The sequence below is a fragment of the Colias philodice genome, chromosome 21 (genome assembly GCF_061535455.1).
Source record: "Colias philodice isolate Cphi_HAF_F1 chromosome 21, ilColPhil1 Martin Lab GWU primary, whole genome shotgun sequence".
Taxonomy (NCBI): Eukaryota; Metazoa; Arthropoda; class Insecta; order Lepidoptera; family Pieridae; genus Colias; species Colias philodice.
The window spans coordinates 702,755-729,448 of NC_143106.1; the positions used below are offsets into that span (position 1 = coordinate 702,755).

Sequence of the window (26,694 nt, forward strand, 5' to 3'; positions counted from 1 at the left end):
CATTTGCACCGATTTAACCGCAATGCGGTAGTGTTGAATTCAGTATAAGTTTTATAGATTAATAACATACCATTTTAATAATTTTTCCAATAAAAATCTTATTATAACGTTGTTTTACAATGATGTTGAAATAAGCTTAAAAACTCAAACATTTATTTATTCAAAACTAGCTTTCCGCCCGCGGCTTCGCCCGCTTTGTCTAAAACCTAATAAATTATATACTAAAACCTTCCTCTTGAATCACTCTATCTATTACAAAAAACCGCATCAAAATCCGTTGCGTAGTTTTAAAGATTTAAGCATACCTACATAGGGACATAGGGACAGAAAAAGCGACTTTGTTTTATACTATGTAGTGATTAGACTTCTTCTAGAAGCACTTTTGAATCGTCATTATATACATATTATTTTTAACATTTACCACCTCAACCTACTTGCATAAAACTCACATAATAAGCAGCACTCAAATGTTTTATTTATTCAAAGCAAAACCTTTTTCGTGGCCTTTTTCTTACAAATGATCAACCGGCTATAAGAGCCTAACCGAGTTGTTATTTTTATTCGTCTTCAAGGGTAATATTAATAAGTACAAAAGAAGATTTTCAAGAGATTTCAAGACTTTCGAAGCGGCGACAGATACTTTATACTAAGACAATAGAAATAATGAAAAATCTACAATCATTTATAATAAATGAGATATAGTAGAGTATAGAGACACCCTTTATTAGTCGAGAACGGCTGAACTGATTGTCTCTGCCTGAATTAGCCCAATTTAATTAATCTACATAATAAAAATGAATGTGTTGGTAAGCGTAAAACTCGAGAAAGGCTGAACCGATATCGATAATTATTTTTTATAATATTCCTTGAAGTACGAGGATGGTTCTTATGAAGAGAAAACGTAAACATGTACCACGGGCGAAGCCGGGGTGGACCGCTAGTATTATTACAATAAAAGGAATGAGAGCCTGTGGGTGGTACCTACCTAAGTATTAAATATATTACATACTTACTTAAAGACGTATAGGTATAAATATAAGTCATCTTAAAATAAACTGTGATTCACATATCGGCCTAGCATTTTAATAATTACATTAACTGCTCTTATGTGAATACTTAGAAATTCACGTTTTAACGATCTATAAAGTCACTTAGAGCAAAAATAAATACTTTATTCAAACTATTAAAAACACGTTTAAAAAAAAACACAAAAATTTAAAATTATTTTTTTTACAATAATACAATGGCTGTAGAAGCACATTGTTCTTATTCACACATAAAAATCACATGAGAAACAAAGTTAATTGCATTCTTATTTATTATTAAATTACATAATACATGTAACATAATTTAAATTAAAGAAATAGAAGCCAAAAAACGACACCATTTAAAAAACACTACACTCAATGCATGCGTAAAAAGTAAAAACTGTTGCTTTTTTATTTCACTGTAAAAACAGAGTCGATTTTCAGACACGTATCACGTACATAATAAAAAAGGTTCAATGATGCTTGTAAATAAAGTTAAACTCAAGAGCTCTTCAACATAAAATAAATATTTCGAGGCGTTTGTAATATAAAATCATCGAGTTTTTGAGGTTCTTTATTACGGTCAAGTAGTCTGCTGCTTTATGTAATAATCTGACGTTAGAAAATGTTTTACAATTCTGTTATAAGATGGTTATAAGCCACTTAAAATAACGTTATTTACTAGGTTAAGTAACTGAGGTTAAAACTTGACATTCAATTAAAAGAATCACGCGTTCGAGAATACAGCAAAAAAATAAATAAACATATTTCTTTGTACATTATTTCCTGTTTTAATTAATGGAAATGATGAGGTCAGACATAACTTGACTACTGTAGATGTCTAAGCATAAATTTTCAGTGTAATTCGGCTCAATGATATTATGTATATGTAAACAGCTGATGTAGATAGGTTATTAGCGCTCCGGGAGTGTGGCTAATTAGCCAGAATTTATTTAACGCACTCACTCAGCTCACTTATATCTATAGTTTAATCATGTCTTTTCCAGACGTCTAATCATGCTTCACAGACTACACACTTCAATGTGTATTTTTAAGTATTGTAGTAGTATTGTAGCATATAAGTATTGTATAAATTTGTTTTTCATTATGTACGTGTGAGGCTATGTGTCATTAAATAAACGTTTTTTCTTTCTTTCTTTCTTTCTAATCGTCTGTGCGTAAGTATGCCGTTTTTGAAGATCGAATGTTGTGTTGGTACACTTTTTTACTTATGTGGATTCCTAAAATCATTGAGTAGGCTTATATCCGTTCTGTGATATATTGAGCAAAGGACCCTGTGTAAAATTGCACTTTGTTGATGATTATAATTATTGTTTTCTACAAATATAGAGCAATATTTTTATTATTTTTAGTTAAAATCACATATATGTATAACATCGCAATATCATCTAGGTAATAAATGTCAGATTTACTTAGGACTGAAAATCGGCTTGACAATGGCTTCTCAGCCTTGTAGGGAATTAAGGCAATAACTGAATTAATAGCTTATATTCTTGTGTCTTGATTCTTCGAAGACTAAATTATATAATTTTTAATGAAGCTTACGTGTTGAAGTATAGAAGACATAATGTTTTAAAAAAATACTTTACATTTTATACACAATGTTGCTTGGGAACATATTAAGAGCATAATATTATAATAAGATTGTTCATAATAAGATTGCTTTGAAAAATGTGATATTAATATAGTATAATATACCTACCTAATATTCGCTTTGTTTCGCGAATGTAAGGTATGAAAGTAGTATAAATTCCACCACTAAAATTATTACTAAAAATGATGCATAACTTTCGGTTTTTTTGTTAATTTCAGGCAACAGATAATAAATTGTACAGGCCCATAATATAATTATTTATTACATACCTTACAGTAAACTAACATATTATGTATATTATAATTATTTATAACTAAGCCTACGCATAATAAATAGGCTTACAATTAGCATAAGCTGTTTAACACATTAGCAAAAGACCTTTTTATTTCTAGATAAGAAGACATTGAAACTGTTCTCTGTAGGTTACGTGCCTACACAACTGAAAAAAAAATCAAAACGTGGCACAACGTGGCATAATATTTTCATATCTATAACTAAGCCCCAATACATTTCCATGCATGAATTAATTTACAAATGAGTACAAGTGAAGCAATGGCGTGTAGAGTTAGCATACAATGGGACTTTCATAGGAACACACACGACTGACGACACGATACGTTTCCGGTACCTGCGCTGACAATAGCGCGCTGTCACTGTCAGTAAAAGATCGTGTGGACCCGCCAGTTTTTTTTTTTTAATTTTCATATGCAAAGGAATTAATGTTATTTTCTTAGGTATATATTTATATATTATCTAGTTAATAGATAATTTAAGTAGGATAGTAACGATGAAGTTAGTAAAGATGATATGCTTTGCCCAGCTAAAGTGCGTAAGAAACATTCCGATTACCATTCGTATTGCTATATAACTGAAACCTAATTACATAGATAAGTATAGAACATAGGTTTTTGTGTCGACAAAGATAAACTGAGCCTCTTCAGTTTAATTGACGTTTTGACGTTTGACCTTTGAACACTGAAAACTTGTGAATGCTTATAACTAAAACACTTGTCGTTCTATCCGCAAGGAAACTTACCAAAAAGGACATTAAACAACAACAATACATTGTGTCACAGTTCGTGAGATGACGTCATGGTGTCGTGACGTCACGATGTGAGCATAGGTTAGCTTTTGAACCTGGCATCATTTTCTTAGCCTTTTTGGTCAATAGCATTGCATTGTAGTGGCTACGTAGAGGTATATGAACTCTATGAACTAAGCTTTATATTAAGTACCTACCTAACACAAATTTTAAGAATAGAAATCTGGTCAAGACATCGCTTCTGGTCATGATAAGGCAAAGTCTATGAGTTCGAATCCCGATCATGATCAAATTTTTGTAAGTACATATTAAAATGTTTCAAATATTGAAGCATAATTGAAATGATCTCTTGTACCGATCTCTTCGAAGCAACTGAGGATGGGAAAAATAATAGTTGTCAACAATACAACTATGTCTACGACCAATCTATACTAATATCACAGCTAATATTATAAAGCTGAAGAGTTTGTTTGTTTGTTTGTTTGTTTGAACGCGCTAATCTCGGGAACTACTGGTCAAATTCTTTCGGTGTTAGATAGCCCATTTATCGAGGAAGGTTATAGGCTATATATCATCACGCTACGACCAACAGGGGTGGAGCCACGGGGGTGAAACCGCGCGGAGCAGCTAGTCGTGGATATAGCTGAAACGGGTTTTTCCCGCGTAAATTCCAATGACACATTAATTCAGGAATATAAGTAGTCTCTATTATTTTTTATCCTCCTCTACGATCTTTTTCACTCGATTATAATTGCATAGTTCAGAACGACTGAAAAATCTTTTATTAGTCTATTTGTTTACGAGCTGAGCCGCGCGGTTTCACCCATGGATGAATTGGGTAAAACCAAGTATTTCTATAAGAAGTTCATGTATTAATGTGATAAAGTTTCATCAAAATCTGTCCAGTAGTTTTTTTGTGGAAGAGTTCCATCTATCCTCACAATCTTCAAATGAACTTCATATATTTCCTTTTCCTGGTAAAGATTGTTTGTTCAGCAATAAGACCGCCATTGTAAAAATTATGCCTTTTTGTAAGTAATATTGTTCATTTTCTACTTTGTCTTCATGTTAGACAAATCTAGCATTTGTAATATTAGTACGCTTAAGTTTTGGTAAGTATAGCGCAAACATTTTTCAGTCGTCAGTGCATATTGTTAAAGATGCAATCGATATAATACCACAGATATACTAGTAATACGATTTTAAACGTCGGAGATCACAGTCAGATATTTATAGATAGGTAAGTAAATTAAGTTCAAGACCATTGCTCGGCAAAGAAGTGTAGAGATATATTATATATGTATAATATGAAAATATGTACTAACATAACGTAATATTTTTCAGCTATTGCATAGCTTCTATCGCGGGCCTTGAGCGCGGAGACCGAATCGAGAAATTCAGTAACGAAAAAACCTCACGCTCCCCACTCCGACGGCTCGGAGGTGTGGCTTGAAGGCATGCTATGCAATAGCTTTACCGCGGCAGTCCCCGAGTCCCACACGTCTTTTTTATATTATAAAAAAATCCTTCGAAATTATAACGTTTATATGTGTATAAAAGAAAGTTGTATTGACTGTTAGTTACACTATTTTTAGCTGCTTATTGGCTGAACGGATTTAAATGATTTTTGGCTAGATGGATTGGTCTCCAATAGGATTAGGAAAATATATCTACTTAATAAAAAAAAAATTTAAGTTTTATTTGTTTGAACGCGCTAATATCAACGACTAGACCGATTAGATATACTGGAAAATCTAATACATATTATAAAGGCGAAAGTTTGTAAGGATGTATGGATGTATGGATGTATGGATGTTTGTTACTCTTTCACGTAAAAACTACTGAACCGATTACAATGAAATTTAGCACACATATAGAGGGTAACTTGGATTAACACATAGGATAGTTTTTATCCCGGAAATCCCATGGGAACGGGAACTATGCGGGTTTTCCTTTGCAAACGCGGGCGAAGCCGCGGGCGGAAATCTAGTAATATATAATGTCACCTTTAGATACGTGATTCGAGTATTCTGTGCTACGAATAACCGTAGCATCCATAACAACGGCCTTTTTCTATCTTTTTCATAAATCATTCGTAATAAAACCTTTTTTCTCTTTTACTAGTGTTTGTATTATCTATTCAGCCAATGAAAAGCTCAGCCGACATTTTGTGACGTCTCTTTGACCCATTTAAACTGGGAAAAACTGTGTTGGGACTTTCAAAGCCACTTTGTAGTGATTACGAAGTGTGGTTTTAAGAACTGTAGAGTTGAAGTGGTTTTGTTTACTTTTATTTTAATGTTTATTAGTTTACTACTTCATAATGCATATTAAAATTTTTCGCTATTTATATTACCTATATTTCTTATTTATTTATCAATTAAATACTATCGCAATTCTTATGTGTTTATAAGAAATTGTTATTTTTATAGATTTTCTGATTCTTTTTTTTTATTTTAACCATTCTTAGCTATATGCCAATCATTTAGCCACTCTACTGTTTCTTAATAGAAAAGCATTGGACAAGCATCGGACAATAAAAAAATAATACGCAATAAATTGTTATATTGTTAAGTTCGCCGACAAGTTCCAACAAGTTTCAACAAACTTGTCGGCGCCGATCAGCGCTTATAAGCGCATGTTCATATATTTTCCTGCGCGGGTTACCAGCGCTTATAAGCGCCGATAAGCGCTTATAAGCGCTTATAAGTTTCAAGCTTTCTTTCTGAATACGCCCTATTTATTGTTTTTATATGCATGGAATATGGATGCTATTTAAAAACCTGAAAAATAATGCATGAACCCTAAATTGTATTTATAAAACAACAAATTACAACAACAAATCCTTACAAACTTACACACTCATAAATCCAACATAATTTACATTCAAAAGCAAATTAACTTGCATTTTCATTTGACATTTCACTTTCAGAACTTGCAATGACACCTCCATTCCCGTTAAGGTCGGCACATCTGCGCTAAATTGTCTCAATAAAGTTTTTTACGAAACGCTCTTAGCCCTGAGCGACCATTGTTGACTCATTAACAGAAAGAGCGCGAATTAATTAAAAGTTATGACCCGTAATGAACGATTGTCCATCGCGATCGATATCTGTAAGAATGCCGCGAAATTTAACGTGTGGCCACACTTGCGGATTTTTTATGTTCGCCAATTAATGCTTAGGAAAGAGAAGTAAAATTTAATAACCGCGGTAAAGCTTTTCAAAGAACTTGTACTTTAAAGACACTACAATGAATCATTTTGTAGAATTAAAAAAATATATATGTACTACGATTTTGCAACTGGTATTGACTGCTATTAAAACTAATTTTCCGTACCCGTTCCTGTGGGATTTCCGGGATAAAAAGTAACCTATGTCTTATTCTGGGTCTTCAGCTACCTATGTACAAAAATATGTCAATGTAATCGGTTCAGTAGTATTTGCATGTAAGAGTAACAAACATCCATCCTCTAAAACTTTCGCATAATTATAATATTAGTATGATTTTATTCCGTCTTACAGCCATTATTTTTAATCTGAGCTAGAAACAACCCGATACTTTTAATAACATCAATGCAAAATACCTTACGTAGTGTAATATTGTAAATAATTTAAATCTTAATCAATGTAATTACATCAAGTGTGGCCACACGTTAACCAATTTCATTTCACGCAACGATGCTATCACCAACGCGCATAAATAGCAGTGTTTACAGCTCAAAAAATCTCGTGAATATTTATATGGAGAATTTAATTATTAAATCACTTACAAATAATGGTGATGGATGTATTGTTTATTTTTTAGGTGTGGCTTTTCAACAGTTAATTGAAATAATGAGGGCGTTTATGCAATTAAAGTGCGTGTTTAAAAATATCATGGATTCTTTGTGTGTGTTGGATTATAGAAAGTTGCTTATTTAATTAGCTTATTACATGTGTAAGATGATTATTTTATTTATGTAAAGTGGTTACACGCTGTACTATTACGTGATCAAGAAAAAAAATATTTTATTTGTATGTAATTGTATGTAATATAATATGTATAAATCAAAAATAAATAAAAAAACGTACCCTTGAAAAAGCAAGTATAGATACAGCTTATGTTAATCTGGTACATAAGCTACACAACTGCAAGGTATCATCAAAAACCGTTCAGTAGTTTTCAGTAGCAAAAATAAAACAAAATAACCAACTTTCGCTTTTAGAGTTGAAAGTAAGCTACATTTTCTAATACTACTTAAGGAAATAAAATAAACCATAGACAATTTATTATTTAATTCATGTAATAAACACGGCCTGCGCATTTTCATGGACTTCGGTCTGAATGTTCCAATCAAAGGATCGATTCCAACCGCTTTGTAGACTGCTGTGAATTAAAAATAAATTTATTAAAATTATACCTAAGTACATGTAGAAATGAATCTAGAACATGTAGAATTTCATATGTGCTATAGAAAAGAACATCCCACAAGAAAACTTTCAGAACATAATGTGGTAATGCATCTATCTCTATACATACTATCAAATTATTGGTAAATAGATATTTTATTTATTTATTTATAGATAGTATTCCAAAACAAATTTTCAACCATTATTTAACGTTTTTTTTTAATATTCTCTTTGCCCAAATAATTTAATTGTAAATAATCTAATGAATGAAACACTTGAAATGTTATATTGCAACATATCATACAAAATCATCAGTTAAAATCATTGAGTTACTACGTACTAGAGAGGGCATCGCTAATACACTCTTTGTAACACGAGTTAGAGGTAAACGTCACAAACTTATCGCTTAATCTATGACTATACTAGCCGCCCCACGCGCGTCCCGCACCGCCGCGATTGTCGCACAGATTTTGTTCGTGGTGTCCTCTCTATACGTAGTAATAATACCTCAATGGTTAAAATAGAAGAAAAAACTAAGAAGAGCGAACTTATCACTCGCTAGCAATCACTATCAAACAAGCCAGCAGAATACATACCACTAAACTATGAAATAAATTCTACATTTACACGTCACAATTATGATATACGGAATAAATAAATAAAACAACTATGTTTTACCATAAACTATTTATTAACTAAACTTCTGCATACATAATAATATAAACTTCATTAATATATATGTATTTGTATTTACAATTTAACGGATTTAAAACATGATTTATTATTTACGACATAGAAAAATATGTTTTATGGAAATAAATCGAGTTATACATCCGTTATTAAATGCAGAATAAAATAAATATATACAAGTTTATTAGTATTTCCTAAATATATTTTTGTAACATGATTTCAATATGTATATGGAAAAAAACAGTGTATACTTAACTCATAGATAAATACATAAAGAATCTGATTGACATTCGATACAAAATATGATAGAAATTATTGATCAAAAAATTAAACAAAGAATAAGACCAAATAATATTACAAAAAAAACTTGAGTGATGTCAAGGGACATCCGGATGGAACGAAGTGTTAAGTTAGAGAGAGACAGACAGAGACAACTCTAGCAAAAAGTGTCGTGACAACTTTTCGTAAGAATTTTTTCGGTCTAGCCCCCTTTCACAACGCACGATAAGGAACTTCGTTCCAAAATTACTACCTACTTGATCTAAATTCTAAAGCTAAGAAAATACAAGTTTTTATCGAAAACTAAAAACTAGGTTTCGATCAAATCAATGAATTGTCATACAATAAAAAATACACTATTTTATATTTTGTGATTAAAGTCCCATTTTTTCACAAATAAAACCAATATTAACTGACTTACACATTTTCTAATATCATAACAACAACAAGGCTTGATTTAGACATTTATGTACACAACCACTCTCATCTTGATATCTTTAATATTTGTCTCGTAACTTATAACGAATCAAATTCGCAAATTATATACAATAATCAATCACCTTTGGTCGATAAGTCTTTCAGTAAATAACACTAAAATAAACTACAAAATTAAATCTACATACTAAAAACTAATCTAATTAACAAATACAATGATGCTTTCTCCCTCACACACTGTTTCATCTCACTCGCACTTATGATAAATAATATTGTGTTCTATTGTGCCCAACCTTAAAATATAATCCTAAATATTATATACATAGTTAAAAAAGACAAAAACAAAAAAAAACCGTGGAATTTTATCATACGACACTGTGACCTGACGAAGAGAAAGTACTCTTAATACTATAGATAGAAAATTATATTTCTACATAAATAAAAAAGTAAATTCCTATCTACAGTATTAGGAGTATTTTTCGTTAACAAAATTCCATCCTGTATTCACTATTAGTCATATTTACTAAATTCTCCCTATGTATCCTATGATTAATATCATTGAAAATTGACTCATATTAACCACCTTCACAAGTTACTTATCAAATCTAAATGCTATACAACACTTGAAGCATTAAAATGGCACCGTATTATTGTCTATATATGGCCCGTTTTTAAGCCCTACAATAACACAATAATTTTTATAAGTTGTATTTACAATAAAATGTATTTTCTTTTAATATGCACTAAGGACCGATTTTTCAATCCCTGTTTAAAACTTATCCGTCCAATAAAGTATTACACGATAATATTAAAATGTCACGTAAACTGTCAAATACGGGCAATTAGAATACGATTTTAAAATGGTAGTTTTATACATTATTCGACGAATAAGTTTTAACCAAGGATTGAAAAATCAGCCCTAAATGTAACACCAACAAAACTGCGAAGTAAGCAAACCAAAATCAAAACCAAACTTACGGCTCAACCACCACGGTTTTAACCATGTCTGTTACAAATGCTTGCGGTTAAGCCACAAATTCACGCCAAAAAAAATCAAACCCCCCCCGCCCCTTATTACATACTATCCCTCGCATTTAGAAAATACGTAAGGGTTAACCCCTATTTTTCATTTTTTGTTAATAGGGGTGGGCAATATCATTTCTTTTTTTAATCTACCCCAATTTTTTCTATTTTTTATCCCTCCTACCCCTCCAAAACCTCCCGTTCCCTAACAACATACCGCTCGAAGCAGTGCAGCAGCTCAAAGCACACTTCAGCCAGGATCAGCGCTATGACCATCCACTCTAGACGTACGTGGTGTCTGTCCGCTGCCCAGGAAGACAGGAGTTCTAGCAGTTCCACACAGTGGGAGAGACGATCGTTTAATACCTGGGAAGGTGAATTATGTTTAATAAAAAAAAGACGGGTTGCACTCCGGGAGTGCCGGCAGAAGTGAAAACTTGATTATTAACGTTGAGCATGTTTGATATTTTGGAATGGTCCTACGCTTTTTCGATCAGGTCACGTGTCCTGACGCGAGTTTAAGATTTTATACCCATTACAGAAAAAGTGCTCAACGCCGCTAAAGAAGTTTTCACTTCAATAAAACAATCAATCTATTAAAAGATGTAGAAATCAAACAATCTATCGATCCATCAAACAATCGGGCAATCAAACAAACAATCGGTTGATGAAATCATCAATCAGTTTGCTGACCAAGAGGAAAGCAGTTTTAGAAATTCGACAGTGATCTCACTGTCGAATTGATTAAATAGACGGTCGTAAATAACATATTTATTATTTATTGAATGTATCTGTAACTAATTAATTAATTATTTAATTAGTTACAGAAACATTCAACAAATTTAACAATCATTCTATTAAACAAGCGATCTATCCATCAATCAACCGATCGATATATGGAACAAACAAACAATCGATGAATTCGATCGATTCGATTCGATCGATGAATCGATTAAACAAACAGTCAAGGTAATAAATAAACCAACGATTGATTAAAAACACAATATAGCTGTTAAACAATCGATCAATCAGGCTATTGATCAATGAAGATCAATGTATATATTTGTTAGCTCATAGGTATGTTAAATTAAAAGGAATGCTGTAAGCAATCTAGAATCAAAACGGATGAGAAAAAAAGCAATGCATTAAATTTAAATGGCTTTAAAAGGGCTAAATTTCTAATTACATGTTTGCCAAAATTATGGACTGTTAATCTTCTTCTTTTTCTTTCTTATCTTATATATAAAAATGAATCGCAAAATGTGTTGGTAAGCGCATAACTCGAGAACGGCTGAACCGATTTCGATAATTCTTTTTTTATTATATTCCTTGAAGTACGAGGATGGTTCTTATGCAGAGAAAACGTAAATATTATGTACCACGGGCGAAGCCGGGGCGGACCGCTAGTAACTAATAAATTCAATAAAAGATATTGAAAATTATCCCAAAAGGACTAGAAAATAAAACCAAAGTTATAACATACCCTAGTCCGTCTGGGAATAGTGAAATATGCCACGGTGTTCGAATACAGACGTTCCAAAGTTTCTTCCTCCCAGTAGAAGTCCGGAGTGTCGAGTAGATCTGATTCCACAGTGAGACGATGCCTGAGAGAAAATAACTCGCCTAGTTTACGGACTACCTGCAAAAGTAAAATAAAATAAATGTTACTATAAATCGTAAAATGATAATAACAATAGATAAGTAATGTACTAACATAGTAATTAAGAAATTACTAACAAGTGGACCTGTGATGTTCTGATAATAAATGAATTTGAATTTGAAAGCTATCAGAATTCATTTTTTTTAATATTAGAAAATAATCGTTCACGAGGCGAGATTTGAACCTACGTCTTTCTTATTTATAAAGCATTTGAATGCTATAAAACTAAATATCAAATAAATTTGACTCTGAACGCGCCTAAAGAAGTTTCACTTCAATAAGCATTTTCATTAATTCCCTATAATCTACACATGTAAGGGCGAAGCACCCACCTCCTTCTTGTCAACTCGGGCTGCGCCCTCTGTCTCCATGAGCACGGTGTGCGATCGGATAGACGCGGCTAGCGTTTCAAGCCGGGCTTCCCAAGCTCCTAGACGAGCTGATTGCGCCATTGCATGACTGGGAAATAAGATAGTAATATAAATAAGATTAAAATAATAGATTTATATAACAGACTAGCGGTCCGCCCCGGCTTCGCCCGTGGTACATACATGTTTAAACTATCGTCTCTCTCAAGTTGGATCGAACTGCACATGGTGTGCGAATTTTATTATAATCAATTAAGTGGTTTAGTAGTCCATTGAGGACAAACATTGTGACACGAGATTTATATATATTAAGAAGATGTGCACTTTGATACATGCTAAATTTATTTATTTTCTAGCTGCTCTTTGCGGTTTCACTGGCTCCGCCCCTGTTAGTCTTAGCGTAATGATATATAACCTATAGCCTTCTTCGATAAATGGGCCATCTAACACCGAAAGAATTTTTCAAATCAGACCAGTAGTTCTTGAGATTAGTGCATTCAAACAAACAAATCAACACTTCGGATTTATAATATTAGAATAGACTAGCAAACCCGGCGAACTCCGTTTCGCCAACAGAGACACCTTTTCTTTGCTATAAACCTCACGGAGCCCGAGACCTTTCCAACAAATGCAAAACCGTGGAAATCGGTTCGTGTGTTCTGGAGTTATAGCGTCAGGAAGGAAAACCCGACTTATTTTTATATAGTAGATTAACTCTAATATGGTTATATAGTATGTTTAAATTATTTTATTACCTGAATGTGTATTTTTCCAATGAATTCTCCCCGTTTGGCACTAAAGCAAAGCATGATTCCTGCAGGTAACACTTCTTTCTGAAATAAATTTTAATTAAGGGTCAATTAACATGTTAGTGAACTTAGCAGATCATTTTTAGCAGATCAAAAAAAAATGTGAGTTCTTATCGCGTGCAGTTGAGTTCTACAGTTCCTGATACTTTTTAGAAATATGTAGTTCTGGCGTTGTTCTGGAGTTCTTATCGCGTGCAGTTGAGTTCTACAGTTCCTGATACTTTTTAGAAATATGTAGTTCTGGCGTTGTTCTGGAGTTCTTATCGCGTGCAGTTGAGTTCTACAGTTCCTGATACTTTTTAGAAATATGTAGTTCTGGCGTTGTTCTGGAGTTCTTATCGCGTGCAGTTGAGTTCTACAGTTCCTGATACTTTTTAGAAATATGTAGTTCTGGCGTTGTTCTGGAGTTCTTATCGCGTGCAGTTGAGTTCTACAGTTCCTGATACTTTTTAGAAATAGTTCTGGCGTTTTTACCTTAACAAACGACATTGGAAAAAACCCGACCTGGACCCAGCTTAACGTGATGCTAAGACGTAATGCTACGACGTGATGCTACGACGTGATGCTACGACGTGATGCTACGACGTGATGCTACGACGTGATGCTACGGTGTGATGCTACGCTGTAATGCTACGGCGTGATGCTACGGCGTGATGCTACGGCGTAATGCTACGGTGTGATGCTACGGTGTGATGCTACGGCATGATGCTACGGCGTGATGCTACGGCATGATGCTACGACATGATGCTACGGCGTGATGCTACGGCGTAATGCTACGGCGTGATGCTACGGCATGATGCTACGGCGTGATGCTACGGCATGAAGCTACGGCATGATGCTACTGCATGATACTACGGCGTTTTGCTACGGCGTGATGCTACGGCATGATGCTACGGCATGATGCTACGGCATGGTGCTACGGCGTGATGAAATATGACATAAATTAATTTTCTAGTGTTTCATTTTACGCGAGTATTTCTAAAAAGTATCAGGAACTGTAGAACTCAACTGCACGCGATAAGAACTCACTTTTTTTTTTATCTGCTAAAAATGATCTGCTACGGGAAGTTGGCAGATTATTTTTTCAAATGTCGTTTTTTAAGGTAAAAACGCCAGAACTATTTCTAAAAAGTATCAGGAACTGTAGAACTCAACTGCACGCGATAAGAACTCACATTTTTTTTGATCTGCTAAAAATTATCTACTACGGGAAGTTGGCAGATCATTTTTTCAAATGTCGTTTTTTAAGGTAAAAACGCCAGAACTATTTCTAAAAAGTATCAGGAACTGTAGAACTCAACTGCACGCGATAAGAACTCACATTTTTTTTTGATCTGCTAAAAATGATCTGCTACGGGAAGTTGGCAGATCATTTTTTCAAATGTCGTTTTTTAAGGTAAAAACGCCAGAACTATTTCTAAAAAGTATCAGGAACTGTAGAACTCAACTGCACGCGATAAGAACTCGCATTTTTTTTGATCTGCTAAAAATGATCTGCTAAGTTCACTAACATTCAATTAACAAGTAATAACATGTTCAGAGGTTGGTCTTAATGCTATAAGGGATTTCTGCCAGAAAACCCGAAATATTTTTATCAATATTTATTATCATTATTTTTACTTATTAACAATCCTGATAATTAAGAAAAAAAAACAACTTACAAATTTGGCTGATAGAAATATGTCATGACCTCCCTTTCCTTATTCACCACCTCTCTGGGATAACTTTCTATTTCAAACCTATAAACATAATGAAAAGAAATAAATTATTAAATAAATTTAATATCAACACTGAGCTTTAATAATTGCAGTTATTTTTATATATCTAAGGGAAATTAAAGAATGTCTAAACTGCTCTTGAATTTCTTAATAATAATACTTTCATTTAGAGCAGATTTTTCAATCCTTGGTTAAAACTTATTCATCGAATAACGTATTAAATTACCATTTCAAAAATGTATTGTAATTGTCCGTATTTGACAGTTTACAGGTGACATTTTAATATGTTCGTGTAATACTTTATTGGATGGATAAATTTTAACCAAGGACTGAAAAATCGGCTCTAAATATGATAGCATTTGTTTTTTTCAATCTAAATAAACATATACTCATAAAGCTACTTAGTGTGCAAGCAAGATGCAGTGTACAAAATATCATATTTATTAACAACATGTCTTACGGCCTAATAAAATCCAAGACATTCTTCGCCTCAAGTTCAGTACAGTTCCAGAATACAACGGCTCCCTCTTTGAAGAATATAATCTGTCTCGGTTCATCTCCTATTGTGTATACCGCATTTGCTACCATCACATCTCCTACTTCTGTTTTTAACCTGAAAACAGACATTATTTTATAATTAAGAGTATGTACGGGCCTATCCCGTACGTGTGTATGATTAATTAATATTGAAATAAAAGAGTTATTTAAACTATATAAAACTTGTATTAAACTGAATATAATAACTATATAATGGATGGATGAGTCACGCGAGGTACTCTTAATGACCGTCGACGATGAACTGATTTTAATTTAATATAAAGTGTAAAATGTTGGATACAATTTGCAAGCAAAGCGCCTTGTTGCACTTTGGACGTGCTTGCTCGTACAGAGTATAATTGATGTAGGTTTATTTTATATATGAGTTTTTTTATAGGCCAACTTACTTCTGTTACAAAGATAGTCTTAAATAATTTATGCTAAATAACAACCAATTTAAAACATTTCTGAAACACATGGATGGATGAAGACATTACATTATTATTACCTACACTTTACCAGAAAACACATTCTATATCTTTAATACTGGTATATTAGAATGAATTAAACTGAATCTATAAATTCAACTAGATGTCCGCCCGCGGCTTCACCCGCGTTTGCAAAGGAAAACCCGCATAGTTCCCGTTCCCGTGGGATTTCCAGGATAAAAACTATCCTATGTGTTAATCCAAGTTACCCTCTATATGTGTGCTAAATTTCATTGTAATCGGTTGGTTCAGTAGTTTTTACGTGAAAGAGTAACAAACATCCATACATCCATACAAACTTTCGCCTTTATAATATATTATATTAGAAAAAGAATATTAGATTACAACAAATATTCCCAATTTGATATTTAATCCAAGAGAACCATAGTTAGAAATTGCAGAATATTACATCATCATTTTAATACTGATAATAAACAAAATAATGAAAACCTTACGTTCCCGGTTCATACAGCTTCTGTTGTATCAGGGCCTCTTTAAGACCCTTTAAATCATAGGAATCAGCGGTCGCGTAGGCTAAAGTCAAGAAATGACCTTCTTTTTGACTCACTTCTTCGAGCACGGCTTTCTTGTAAACAGTCTTCTTTTTTAACGGTATACTCGCATTATCTAACGCTAAAGGCGGTTGTATCGCATCCACTGAATAGTTTCTAGCAGTAAATCTTGGTAACGTACGAAATAAATCATTATTCTTAGAAAATAACTTATTTATAGTTGGCAAAACTTCCGGCACCGAACTACACATATAACTTTTATGCGCAGTACTCCGAATTACGTTTATAGCAATTCTTGATAAAAACGAAGTCATATTTAATATTTACAATAGTAATGTTATGTAAAAATCAAAAAGTTATTTCAGTTTTACTCGACCAAAACATTTGAGGTTATTTTGCGTAAGTGGATTTGACATTGACATTCAACGACATTGACTTGACAATCAAAAATAATTGTTGTTGAGTCTTATTGACATTCCCCGTTTTCCAATTACAGCACTAGAGCGCATTATGCGGCATAATGCTTAACGTTGAATGTTCCAACTACAGCAACGCTTCGCACAATCGAGCACTAGAAAAAGTAATGCGCGTGAATTGATGCGTGCAATCGATTTATCATTAGTAATTATTAATTGTTGGAAAAAATTTTAAAGCTTTCGTTTCATTGTAGTTTTTTCGAAATAATCAAAGTTAATTCAAATTGTGTTAAAAAAATAAATATAAGTATGGATGAAGGTACAAACATTGAAAAAAATGTTAATGAAATAATCTAAATCCAAATTACTTAAAATAGCCGTAAATATTTTTCAACCAATTATTTATCTACACATTAATGAGGTTATTGCTAACTCTATGAATATTTTTTTTTTTCAACACTGAACTTTAAAGCGCAACCTGCTGGTGCGTTTCACGTTCCAATTAAGCATCAGCATAATTCGGCATTGTGCGGCACTGAGTCGCATTATGCTCTGTAATTGGAAAACGGGGATTATTAACAGACTTCAAAAAAAGGAGGTTTTCAATTCAGCCGGTATTTTTTTTTTTAGTTTTATATATTTCAGCTACGGCGAGAAATACTTTCGTATATCTTAGACTTCACATCCATAGACATTCCAATAAATTATTTTTTTGTAATTACAAAAAATACAATAACATCGAAATAAAACTCCTGATAGAAAAAAACATTTATTATAGTTTAAGTACATTATGCGATATGCTTTTGTAGTCTATATCTTATATAAATAATCATAAAAATTAATATCAGTCTTAGAAATTCTTTATCAATACTATTATTACCATTTTATGGCTTCATAGCCCGCTCCAAATGGTAATAAGAAATTCGGGCAATTACCTGCCTTTCTTACTACCATTTTACAGCAAACTTTAAAAAAAATTTAATCTATAGTGTTGCCATCATTCAACCAACACATTCCCGTCGTCAGCAGTGAACAAAATGTGTAATTTCCTCGCAAACTCATTGCCAACTCGTCTTGCTTTAGACCCGGGGACAGCTGATCTAGATACACCCAGATCCGCTAGTGTGTTTATACTGTTTTCTTGTTTTTGCGCCTGGAAATAGATTTATTATTTTATTATAGTAACAGATAAAATATGGAACATAAAGTTCATGTTGAGGTTCAAGTTTCATGAATATGGAAGCAGTATCAATATAAAATTAAATTAAAAAAAAATATTTTATATATAAAATAAATTGCTTCCAGCTGTCTGTCTGTTCTTATGTGTGCTTAGAACTTTATAACTACACAATAGATCTCGATGCAGTTTTTTTTTTATTTAAGATGGTTTCAGTATATAACTTATTAAGTTCTAATCAACACGGGCGAAGCCGCGAACGGAAAGCTAGTGTCGATTTAAAAATTAAATACGCTTTATATGTATATACAAGGCATATTTAAGCACTTTTTAGGGTTCCGTAGCCAAAATGGCAAAAACGGAACCCTTATAGTTTCGTCATGTCCGTCTGTCCGTCTGTCCGTCTGTCCGTCTGTCACAGCCGATTTACTCGGAAACTATAAGTACTACAGTGATGAAATTTGATGGGAATATGTGTTGTATGAACCGCTACAAAAATATGACACTAAATAGTAAAAAAAAGAATTGGGGGTGGGGCCCCCCATACATGTAACTGAGGGATGAAATTTTTTTTTTCGATGTACATACCCGTGTGGGGTATCAATGGAAAGGTCTTTTAAAATGATATAAAGTTTTCTAAAAAACATTTTTCTTAAAGTGAACGGTTTTTGAGATATCAGCTCTCAAAGTCGTAAAAAGTATGTCCCCCCCCCTCTATTTTTATAACTACGGGGTATAAAATTCTAAAAAAAATAGAGGTGATGCATGCTAATTAACTCTTTCAACGATTTTTGGTTTGATCAAAGTATCTCTTATAGTTTTTGAGATAGGTTGATTTAACTGTAATTTATTATATTTGCTGCTACGGAACCCTTTGTGCGCGAGCCCGACTCGCACTTGGCCGGTTTTTTTATTAATGTCTGCTTTTTATCAAATACAGGTTATTTTGATACTACCAAACGAAAAACAAACTGACCTCATATAAGGCCTTTGGAGTTTTGTATTTCCCGCAGATCGCTCTCGCAGTTTCTAAACTAGACATTGGCAACACTGCTAACATTTGTTGCCATAACGCACCTACACCGTCGCCTGGAAGTAAATAATAATATATTGACAAAACTGAATTTGATATTTATTCAATAATTGTATTGTTATTAAGCTATTGCATAGCTTCTATCGCGGGCCTTGAGCGCGGGGACCGAATCCAGAAATTCCGTAATGAAAAAACCTCACGCTCCCCACTCCGACGGGCGCGGAGGTGTGGCTTGAAGGCATAGCATGCAATAGCTTTACCGCGGCAGTCCCCGAGTGCCACACGTTGTTTTTTTTAAACATACTTTAACTAGATCATGATTTAATGTTATTGAGATTTTGAATAAACATATATTTTCACGATAATATAATAAACACAAGTATCTCAAAAAATAAACACATACTTACATAAGCCTAAGTAAACATTATTTAAAATATAACATGCAGCTTAAATCTATACTAATAATCTTATAGAGCTGACGAGTTTGTTTATTGTTTGTTTGTTTGAACGCGCTAATCTCAGGAACTGCTGGTCCGATTTGAAAAATTCTTTCGGTGTAAGATAGCCCATATATCGAGGAAGGCTATAGGCTATATATCATTACGTTAAGATTATCAGGAGCTGAGCCACGCGCACGCGGGTGAAACCGCGGAGCGCAGCTAGTTCACCATAAAATTAATTATACCTTCTAAATCAGATTCTACTTTAGCAATATGTTTCAAATGTTGTATGTTGGTTGGAAATTTACCTTGTTTAGAAACGGCCACGCATTTCTTATTATCTCCTCTCATATAGAAATCTGCTTGTTCATCATACGCACGCTTTGCTTTCCTGCCAAACAAATATAAAAAATTTAAAATACATAACGTAATATTGATATAACTTAATTTTAATTTTATTGCACGCCTCATAAGCGAAGCGTTGAGGTGGGTACTACTGTCACTTCGCACAAAACATCTGATTTTTCAAACTTAAAATGTCTTTATGTATCATACATTGCACTTCACTACATAGTATAAAACAAAGTCGCTTTCCCTGTCCCTATGTCCCTATGTCCCTTTGTACGCTTAAATCTTTGAAACTACGCAACGGATTTTGATGCGGTTTTTTTTAATAGATAGAGTGATTCAAGAGGAAGGTTTATATGTATAATAACATCCATTAAATAGTGGAGAAGTACTGTTATTTTTGAGGTTTCTAATGTGATGTCGTAAAAAATTACATTTTTTCCGCTTACATTGCAAACGTAGGCTGAACCCTACGAGTTTTATCAAAATAATGTACTAAGTATTATACACATTGAAAAGGTCTACAGAAAAGTCCGCGATGGTATATGTCTATCTCTTATGGATAACCCACAATAACTTTTTTTTTGTCATTTACTTTTTACGACAAATAATGGCTAATTTTTGAAGCGATTTTAACCAATACAGCATTAATCCTTAACCAATTAAATACCTTGAATACATTGTTCGTTTAATATATATCTATATGGCCCTTTACACCGTATGATTTAAGTGAATATTTTCGAAGATATTACAGATTTAAAAATTGCGGGACGTAGCGTTTGCGGCGGTACCGGCCGGCCGCCCGGCTATCTATTTTATACCCGTGCGAAGCCGGAGCGGGCCGCTATATTTTTATATACAACGTTCACAGTTTTTCTGTATCGTATTTAGTATCAGCATTGCACCCGTGCGAAGCCGGGGCGGGTCGCTAGTGTAAGATAATACATACACACACATATTAAGAAAAAACACTATTTTTAACATTCATGACATTTTTGATGTCATTTTTGTTATTTAAACTAGTTAAAAAACAGTTTAAAAAAGTTCTGTCTTGGACGTCCATGTGTCTGTATGTGCGGAGGATTTTCTTGTTAACACGATAGCGACCGAAATACTTTACTAATCGAGTCTTTTTTTTTCTCTTACGCTTGAGTATGCTCAGGAATAGAACCCTTTCATTTTTCAGGGTCTGATTCGATGTGGTTTAATTGTTATTAAATAAACAAAAATAATAATTAATAAATAATTATTAAAAAAAAATTATGAGGCGTGCACTTTTGGATTTTCCAAACTATATTTACTGCAAGCTGTTGTGATTGTCTAAATTAAGTTCAATTTAAACTGAAATAGTGTTGAAAAAAAATGTGTGCGTGTACTTGTGTACACACGTAAGAAGTGAAACTTCTTTATGACCTTATTTTTCAATAAATAATTTACTATATGCAACTTTACAGAAATACGTCGAATCGCGCTAGGTATGGATAGGAAAAAGATGGCGCGTAACGGAAAAATGTCACGCGTAACGAAAAAATGTTACACTAAGTTTTTTTCCAACCCCGATAAAAAAGTTTCACTTCAATTATGGTTTAGGTAATTGGTTAACAAAAGTCACATACTGACAATAAGAAGCATCAGAAATACTTACTTATAAGGTGCTTCCGCTATAGCCTTAGTGAATTGCACCAACGTAAGAGCTAGTTCATTTGGAGTGTTCACAGTTATTGTGTCACAGTTAGCTGTCACTAGTAGATCTGTAAAATAATAAATAATTATAAATAGTTAAGAAAATAAATGACTATTTCGAAAAGAATAAGTGTTTTATCGCTCCCATTTTTCAAACTACATAGCAACAAAAGTAACATTTGCAACTTTTTTGCAACAGTATCAAAGAAAGACTTATTTTTTGTGTGTAATTATAATTACTAGCTGTGCCCCGCGGTTTAGCCTTCCTCGATAAATGGACTATCTAACACCGTAATAATTTTTCAATTCGGACCAGTAGTTCCTGAGATTAGCGCATTCAAACAAACAAACTCTTCAACTTTATAATATTAGTATAGATGTAATATCTATATATTTTCATCTTACACTTACCCGTGAGAGCCATTTCTAAATGAATAGGTTCTATAATTTTCTTGTTACTGTTGTTCGTTTTACGTCCTTTGTTTCTGAAAATGGAATTGTTTCATTACATTGAGGTACTTTTGCATTTAGTAAACTACAAAATTTAATACATCTATATACAATATATAAAAAAAAACCGTTTTCCTTGGTCACGGCATTATGCGTGAACGGGTGGACCGATTTCGATAATTATTTTTTTATTATATTCCTTGAAGTACGAGGATGGTTCTTATGTAGAGAAAACGTTAATATGTACCACGGGCGAAGCCGGGGCGGACCGCTAGTAGCTAAATACATTTTGCATTAGAATGATGGCGTGTCTTTTGATTTATAATTGCTCTGACAGCCATAAGACTTATTAACATCTACAAAACAAAAGTAAATGCCATAGATATTAAAAACCTACTTAAAATAATCCTTAACATTGAACAGCACAAGAGTCAGCTTGCAGCCAGCAAACCCAGCAGCGGACAGCATATGCTGAGAAAGCGTTTTTCCTATTATATGGTCTTCTATTACTTACTTTTATATGACTACTAGCGGTCCGCCCCGGCTTCGCCCGTGGTACATATTTACGTTTTCTCTACATAAGAACCATCCTCGTACTTCAAGGAATATAATAAAAAAAGAATTATCGAAATCGGTTCAGCCGTTCTCGAGTTAGGCGCTTACCAACACATTTTGCGATTCATTTTTATATTATAGATTAGTATTAATACATAGAACAATTACTTGAAATAGTCCTTAACATTGAACAGCACAAGAGTCAGCTTGCAGCCAGCTAACCCAGCGGCGGACAGCATATGCTGAGAAAGCGTTTTTCCTATTATATAGTCTTCTATTTCTTGTAATGGAGTTACGTAGAGACCATGGTTGCAAGGCTCTTTTGTTGTTGTTAGACCCACCTGGAAAATAGATATTAAAATTAAAATAAAGTTTATATAAAATGTGTAGTTTTTCTTATTTTGTGAAAGCTTTTTGTGTACTTGTGTGTTTTTACTTTCTGATTAACTACATCTATTAATCTTTTATAAAAAGAAAATGCTATGATCTCACAACATATTGAGGTACATAATCTATTATATCACTGCCGAATATCATCAAAATCTGATCCATGGTTTTTCGCATGAGTAGCAAACATCCATACATATTAAAAATGTGCTATGCTGCAAAATCATGTGATGTTGATATATTAACATATATACAAGCTTTTTTTTAGTAACAAATCCAAATTAGCGCTCCACGGTTTCACCTGTGTGGGTTCGCACCTGTTGATCTTATCGTGATGATATATAGCCTATAGCCTTCCTCATGAATTCAACATGAATGGGTTATCTAACACCGAAAGAATTAAAAAAAATACGGGTTGCACTCCGGGAGTGCCGGCAGAAGTGAAAACTTGATTATTAACGTTCAGCATGTTTGATATCCATCCGTCTTACGCTTTTTCGATCAGGTCACGTGTCCTGACGCGAGTTTAAGATTTTATACCCATTACAGAAAAAGTGCTCAACACCGCTAAAGAAGTTTTCACTTCAAAAATCGGACCCTTATATTAGCGCATTCAAACAAACAAACTCTTCAACTTTATAATATTAGTATAGATTAGCATGATCTTACCACTCCCTCTGTACTAGCTAGCTTAGCCTCCCCGACTCTACTCCACAACACAAGTCTGACATCACAGAGCGCAGAATTGGTACGAACTTTGGCCCCTGTGGCAGAAATCTCGCGAGATACATCTGCGCAATACCAAGCTTCTAGAAGATTTGGGTGCATTTCTAAGAGCATGTGCTGAAATTCAATGTTTATGAATGTAGTAATAAAGATAGTAACATAAATAATAGCCGGAAATATCAAATACATTATGATTATTTGGAACCTGTTAATTTTTTTTTATGAAATGGTTGAAATATAAGTAAAAATACTTCTTTTGAGGTAAGATGAACGATTAGTATTTTTAATAGCTACAAATCATTTATAAAACAAAAAGAAACATTATTTTTCAGATTTTGATAATTCCTTTTTTTATTTTAAAGCTGGTGCTATCCGGTTTGTCCCGTTTAATATAGTTAATTAATTATCAGAATATGTATACTTATATATTATAAAGATACCAAAAATATATTCTATACCTTCATACATTCTCCAGGTCTGTATATTTTCTGTGCTTGTTTTGCTGATTGGTCTTCTGTCGCTTTTCTCTTAACGCCTTTTCTTTTTTGTGTTGTTGGTTTATCTAAAACAAATACAATTAAAAATTATTGTATAGGATAAGTAGGTTGATTGTAACATCAACAAAATCTTGTATTAATTATTCTTCAGTATATATGTATGTATAATCATATTCATTACATTATAACATAATAATCAAAATCAAGTCACATTCTTTAAGAATTTGTTTCACATTTATTTTATTAAATGTTTCACTTGAAGAAATCTACATAAATATACTTAGTATGTATTTGATTTTATAATTGTTATAAATGCATTCAATACCTGATTTTGTTGAGCTCTGTGATGCAGAAGTAGTAGATTGAGATGGTCCTGATTGACTCTGACCTAAAACAAAATAAAAAACTTTATAGGAATGAAGTAAACAAAAACTTATTACTTAACCGACTAAAACTTAGTCATTATCACTACTATTTTCAGTACTTGCTAATTTAACTTGAAATAAGAGCATCATCTTTAAAAAAAATGTACACTATTTCTGTTTGATATTTTAAATGAAATTATAATCATACTTTTCGTGACAAGATTTAATTCTGGTAATTCGTCTAAATCATCGCTTTCATAGGACAAGTCTATCGTAACAGCACTCATATTGTCGTAAAAGGACTATAAATACAAGAAATAATATTTTAAGCATTTAAAACTTGACTATTCAATTTAAATCACCAAAATTCAAATCAAAATATTTATTCTGCCGTATTATTATAGTACTCTTTGATATTTATAAACCAAACCGGCTACCGCGGCCGGCATGAAATGTCAACTGTCAAGTGACAAAACGCACGACGTATGTCAACTTTATTGCTAAACAGCGTTCACACTGCAATGAAATAAAAAAATTTTACAATAACATCAGTTATAAAAAAAACTTGCATTTTCAGTGCAAAAACCTTGCAAGACATTGAATAAAACGTAGTGTGGGCGAGGCATATTAAAATAATAATAAAGGACAATAATCGAGAGTGGTGTGAGCGCCCATATAAAGGCATTTTCAGACTAGAGGTCTGGGGTATCCGCTACGGCACCGATCCGATTATATAGTCTCTCTAAAATACTATGTAAGAGATTTAATCGCACATTCATCTGGATACTGCTACCCACGGCCACGGTGGTAGTGGATACCGCTCTAGTTTGAATAGGCCTTAAAATTAAACAATGCTATTAATCTGTTACCACTTACGACATATTTTTAGAATAAGATGATTCTTTTTTGTTACTACTAGTCTAGTATTATAATTTTTTATCTCCGATTTACACCAAAAGAGAAGCTAAAATAATATTTACCTTTTATTAAAATCTAAACGGAAACGGAACACGGAAATCAATCCATTTACTGAATTTTTTTCGCTTTACCTATATTAGTTTAATAAATCTTTACACGCAACGGATTTGGATGTGGTTTATTTGTACTTACTTGTAGATATTAAAAAATGCTTGTTTACTTTATCACACTATAGGAAGTTACTGAAACAGGATGGACTTTGCCAATCACTCGTCATTACTTTACCTCTCTGACTATATACAAAAAAAAAATTTATTGCAGCATGAAGTATACAGGGTGTCCCGTAAGTAGTGGACCAACGGGTTATGGGGAGTAGAGGGACTTATTATCTAACAAAAATACTAAAATTTATTGTCCTAAACCATAAAGTTTTTGATTTATGCTTTATTTTCAAAATTTGATAAAAATATCATCCACGTAAGCTTAATATGAACTTTTACCATTTCTGTTTTTATTTTATTCTTATTTTTTTGTTCAAGGTTGTTAAGAATACATAAGTCTTCCTAATTAAAATGATACTCAAGCATAATTAACAACAACAACAAAATTAGACCAAAAAATAGGTAAGATTTTACGTTTTAAAAATTTACGGACTGAAGTTTGAACAAAGCTGGTGTAAAAAATATGTATGGTAACCCTGTGGAACTTTATTTTAAAAACTTCTACATCTCATACAAATTACAAAAAGGTATAATTGTGTGGTATAAAGTATTTAAAAAAATGTTAAATTGGCGTACAACATTCAAATTAGAAATTATCAGGTAGTCAACTCATTAAGTTATTCCGAGAATTATTGCCTTTATGGGCGCGCGCTGGAATTCTTTTGTATTGTTTCTGGCCAATCATAGACGATACTTGAACCCACTATTATTTTCTTTGACTTTCAACTATTTCAGTGATTTGCTTATAGCTCGGAACTACACGCGTGTTTAGCTTGAATCCGTCATTACGATATTATTCTTTGTTGAAGTGCAATTGAATTGGACACTGCTTTTGCTTGTGATTTGGATGTTGTTCGACTTTGGTTTCTTGAAGAAAAATGCC

The 26,694-nt window shown here is 33.0% G+C and overlaps 2 protein-coding genes across 2 annotated transcripts; both read right to left on the bottom strand.

Moving 5' to 3' along the window:
* Positions 1-10,642: 10,642 nt before the first annotated feature.
* On the bottom strand, positions 10,643-17,018 carry LOC149478610 (required for meiotic nuclear division protein 1 homolog). The gene is made up of 7 exons (XM_089709012.1): positions 16,539-17,018; positions 15,519-15,671; positions 15,002-15,079; positions 13,287-13,364; positions 12,496-12,622; positions 11,987-12,142; positions 10,643-10,869 (listed from the first exon to the last, which is right to left on the bottom strand). The coding sequence occupies exons 1-7, from the start codon at positions 16,907-16,909 to the stop codon at positions 10,684-10,686; spliced, it is 1,149 nt and encodes a 382-aa protein (XP_089565138.1). The 5' UTR covers positions 16,910-17,018; the 3' UTR covers positions 10,643-10,683.
* Positions 17,019-17,621: 603 nt separating this feature from the next.
* Positions 17,622-25,052, bottom strand: mms4 (Methyl methanesulfonate sensitivity 4). The gene is made up of 10 exons (XM_089709013.1): positions 24,881-25,052; positions 24,633-24,695; positions 24,269-24,372; positions 23,754-23,927; positions 22,866-23,038; positions 22,104-22,177; positions 21,655-21,760; positions 19,970-20,052; positions 19,165-19,277; positions 17,622-18,164 (listed from the first exon to the last, which is right to left on the bottom strand). Exons 1-10 carry the CDS (start codon positions 24,957-24,959, stop codon positions 18,009-18,011), a joined length of 1,125 nt encoding a protein of 374 aa, XP_089565139.1. The 5' UTR covers positions 24,960-25,052; the 3' UTR covers positions 17,622-18,008.
* Positions 25,053-26,694: the final 1,642 nt, after the last annotated feature.

Coding starts and splice junctions, on each gene's coding strand:
- LOC149478610 (XM_089709012.1), bottom strand. CDS start 16,909: ATGACTTCGTTTTTATCAAGAATTGCTATAAACGTAATTCGGAGTACT. Junction 15,080..15,518: donor GTCTTGGATTTTATTAGGCC/GTAAGACATGTT, acceptor TTATGTTTATAG/GTTTGAAATAGAAAGTTATC. Junction 12,623..13,286: donor TTGGAAAAATACACATTCAG/GTAATAAAATAA, acceptor CTTATTTCCCAG/TCATGCAATGGCGCAATCAG.
- mms4 (XM_089709013.1), bottom strand. CDS start 24,959: ATGAGTGCTGTTACGATAGACTTGTCCTATGAAAGCGATGATTTAGAC. Junction 23,928..24,268: donor GACCTGGAGAATGTATGAAG/GTATAGAATATA, acceptor ATTGAATTTCAG/CACATGCTCTTAGAAATGCA. Junction 23,039..23,753: donor TAGCTAGTACAGAGGGAGTG/GTAAGATCATGC, acceptor TCTATTTTCCAG/GTGGGTCTAACAACAACAAA.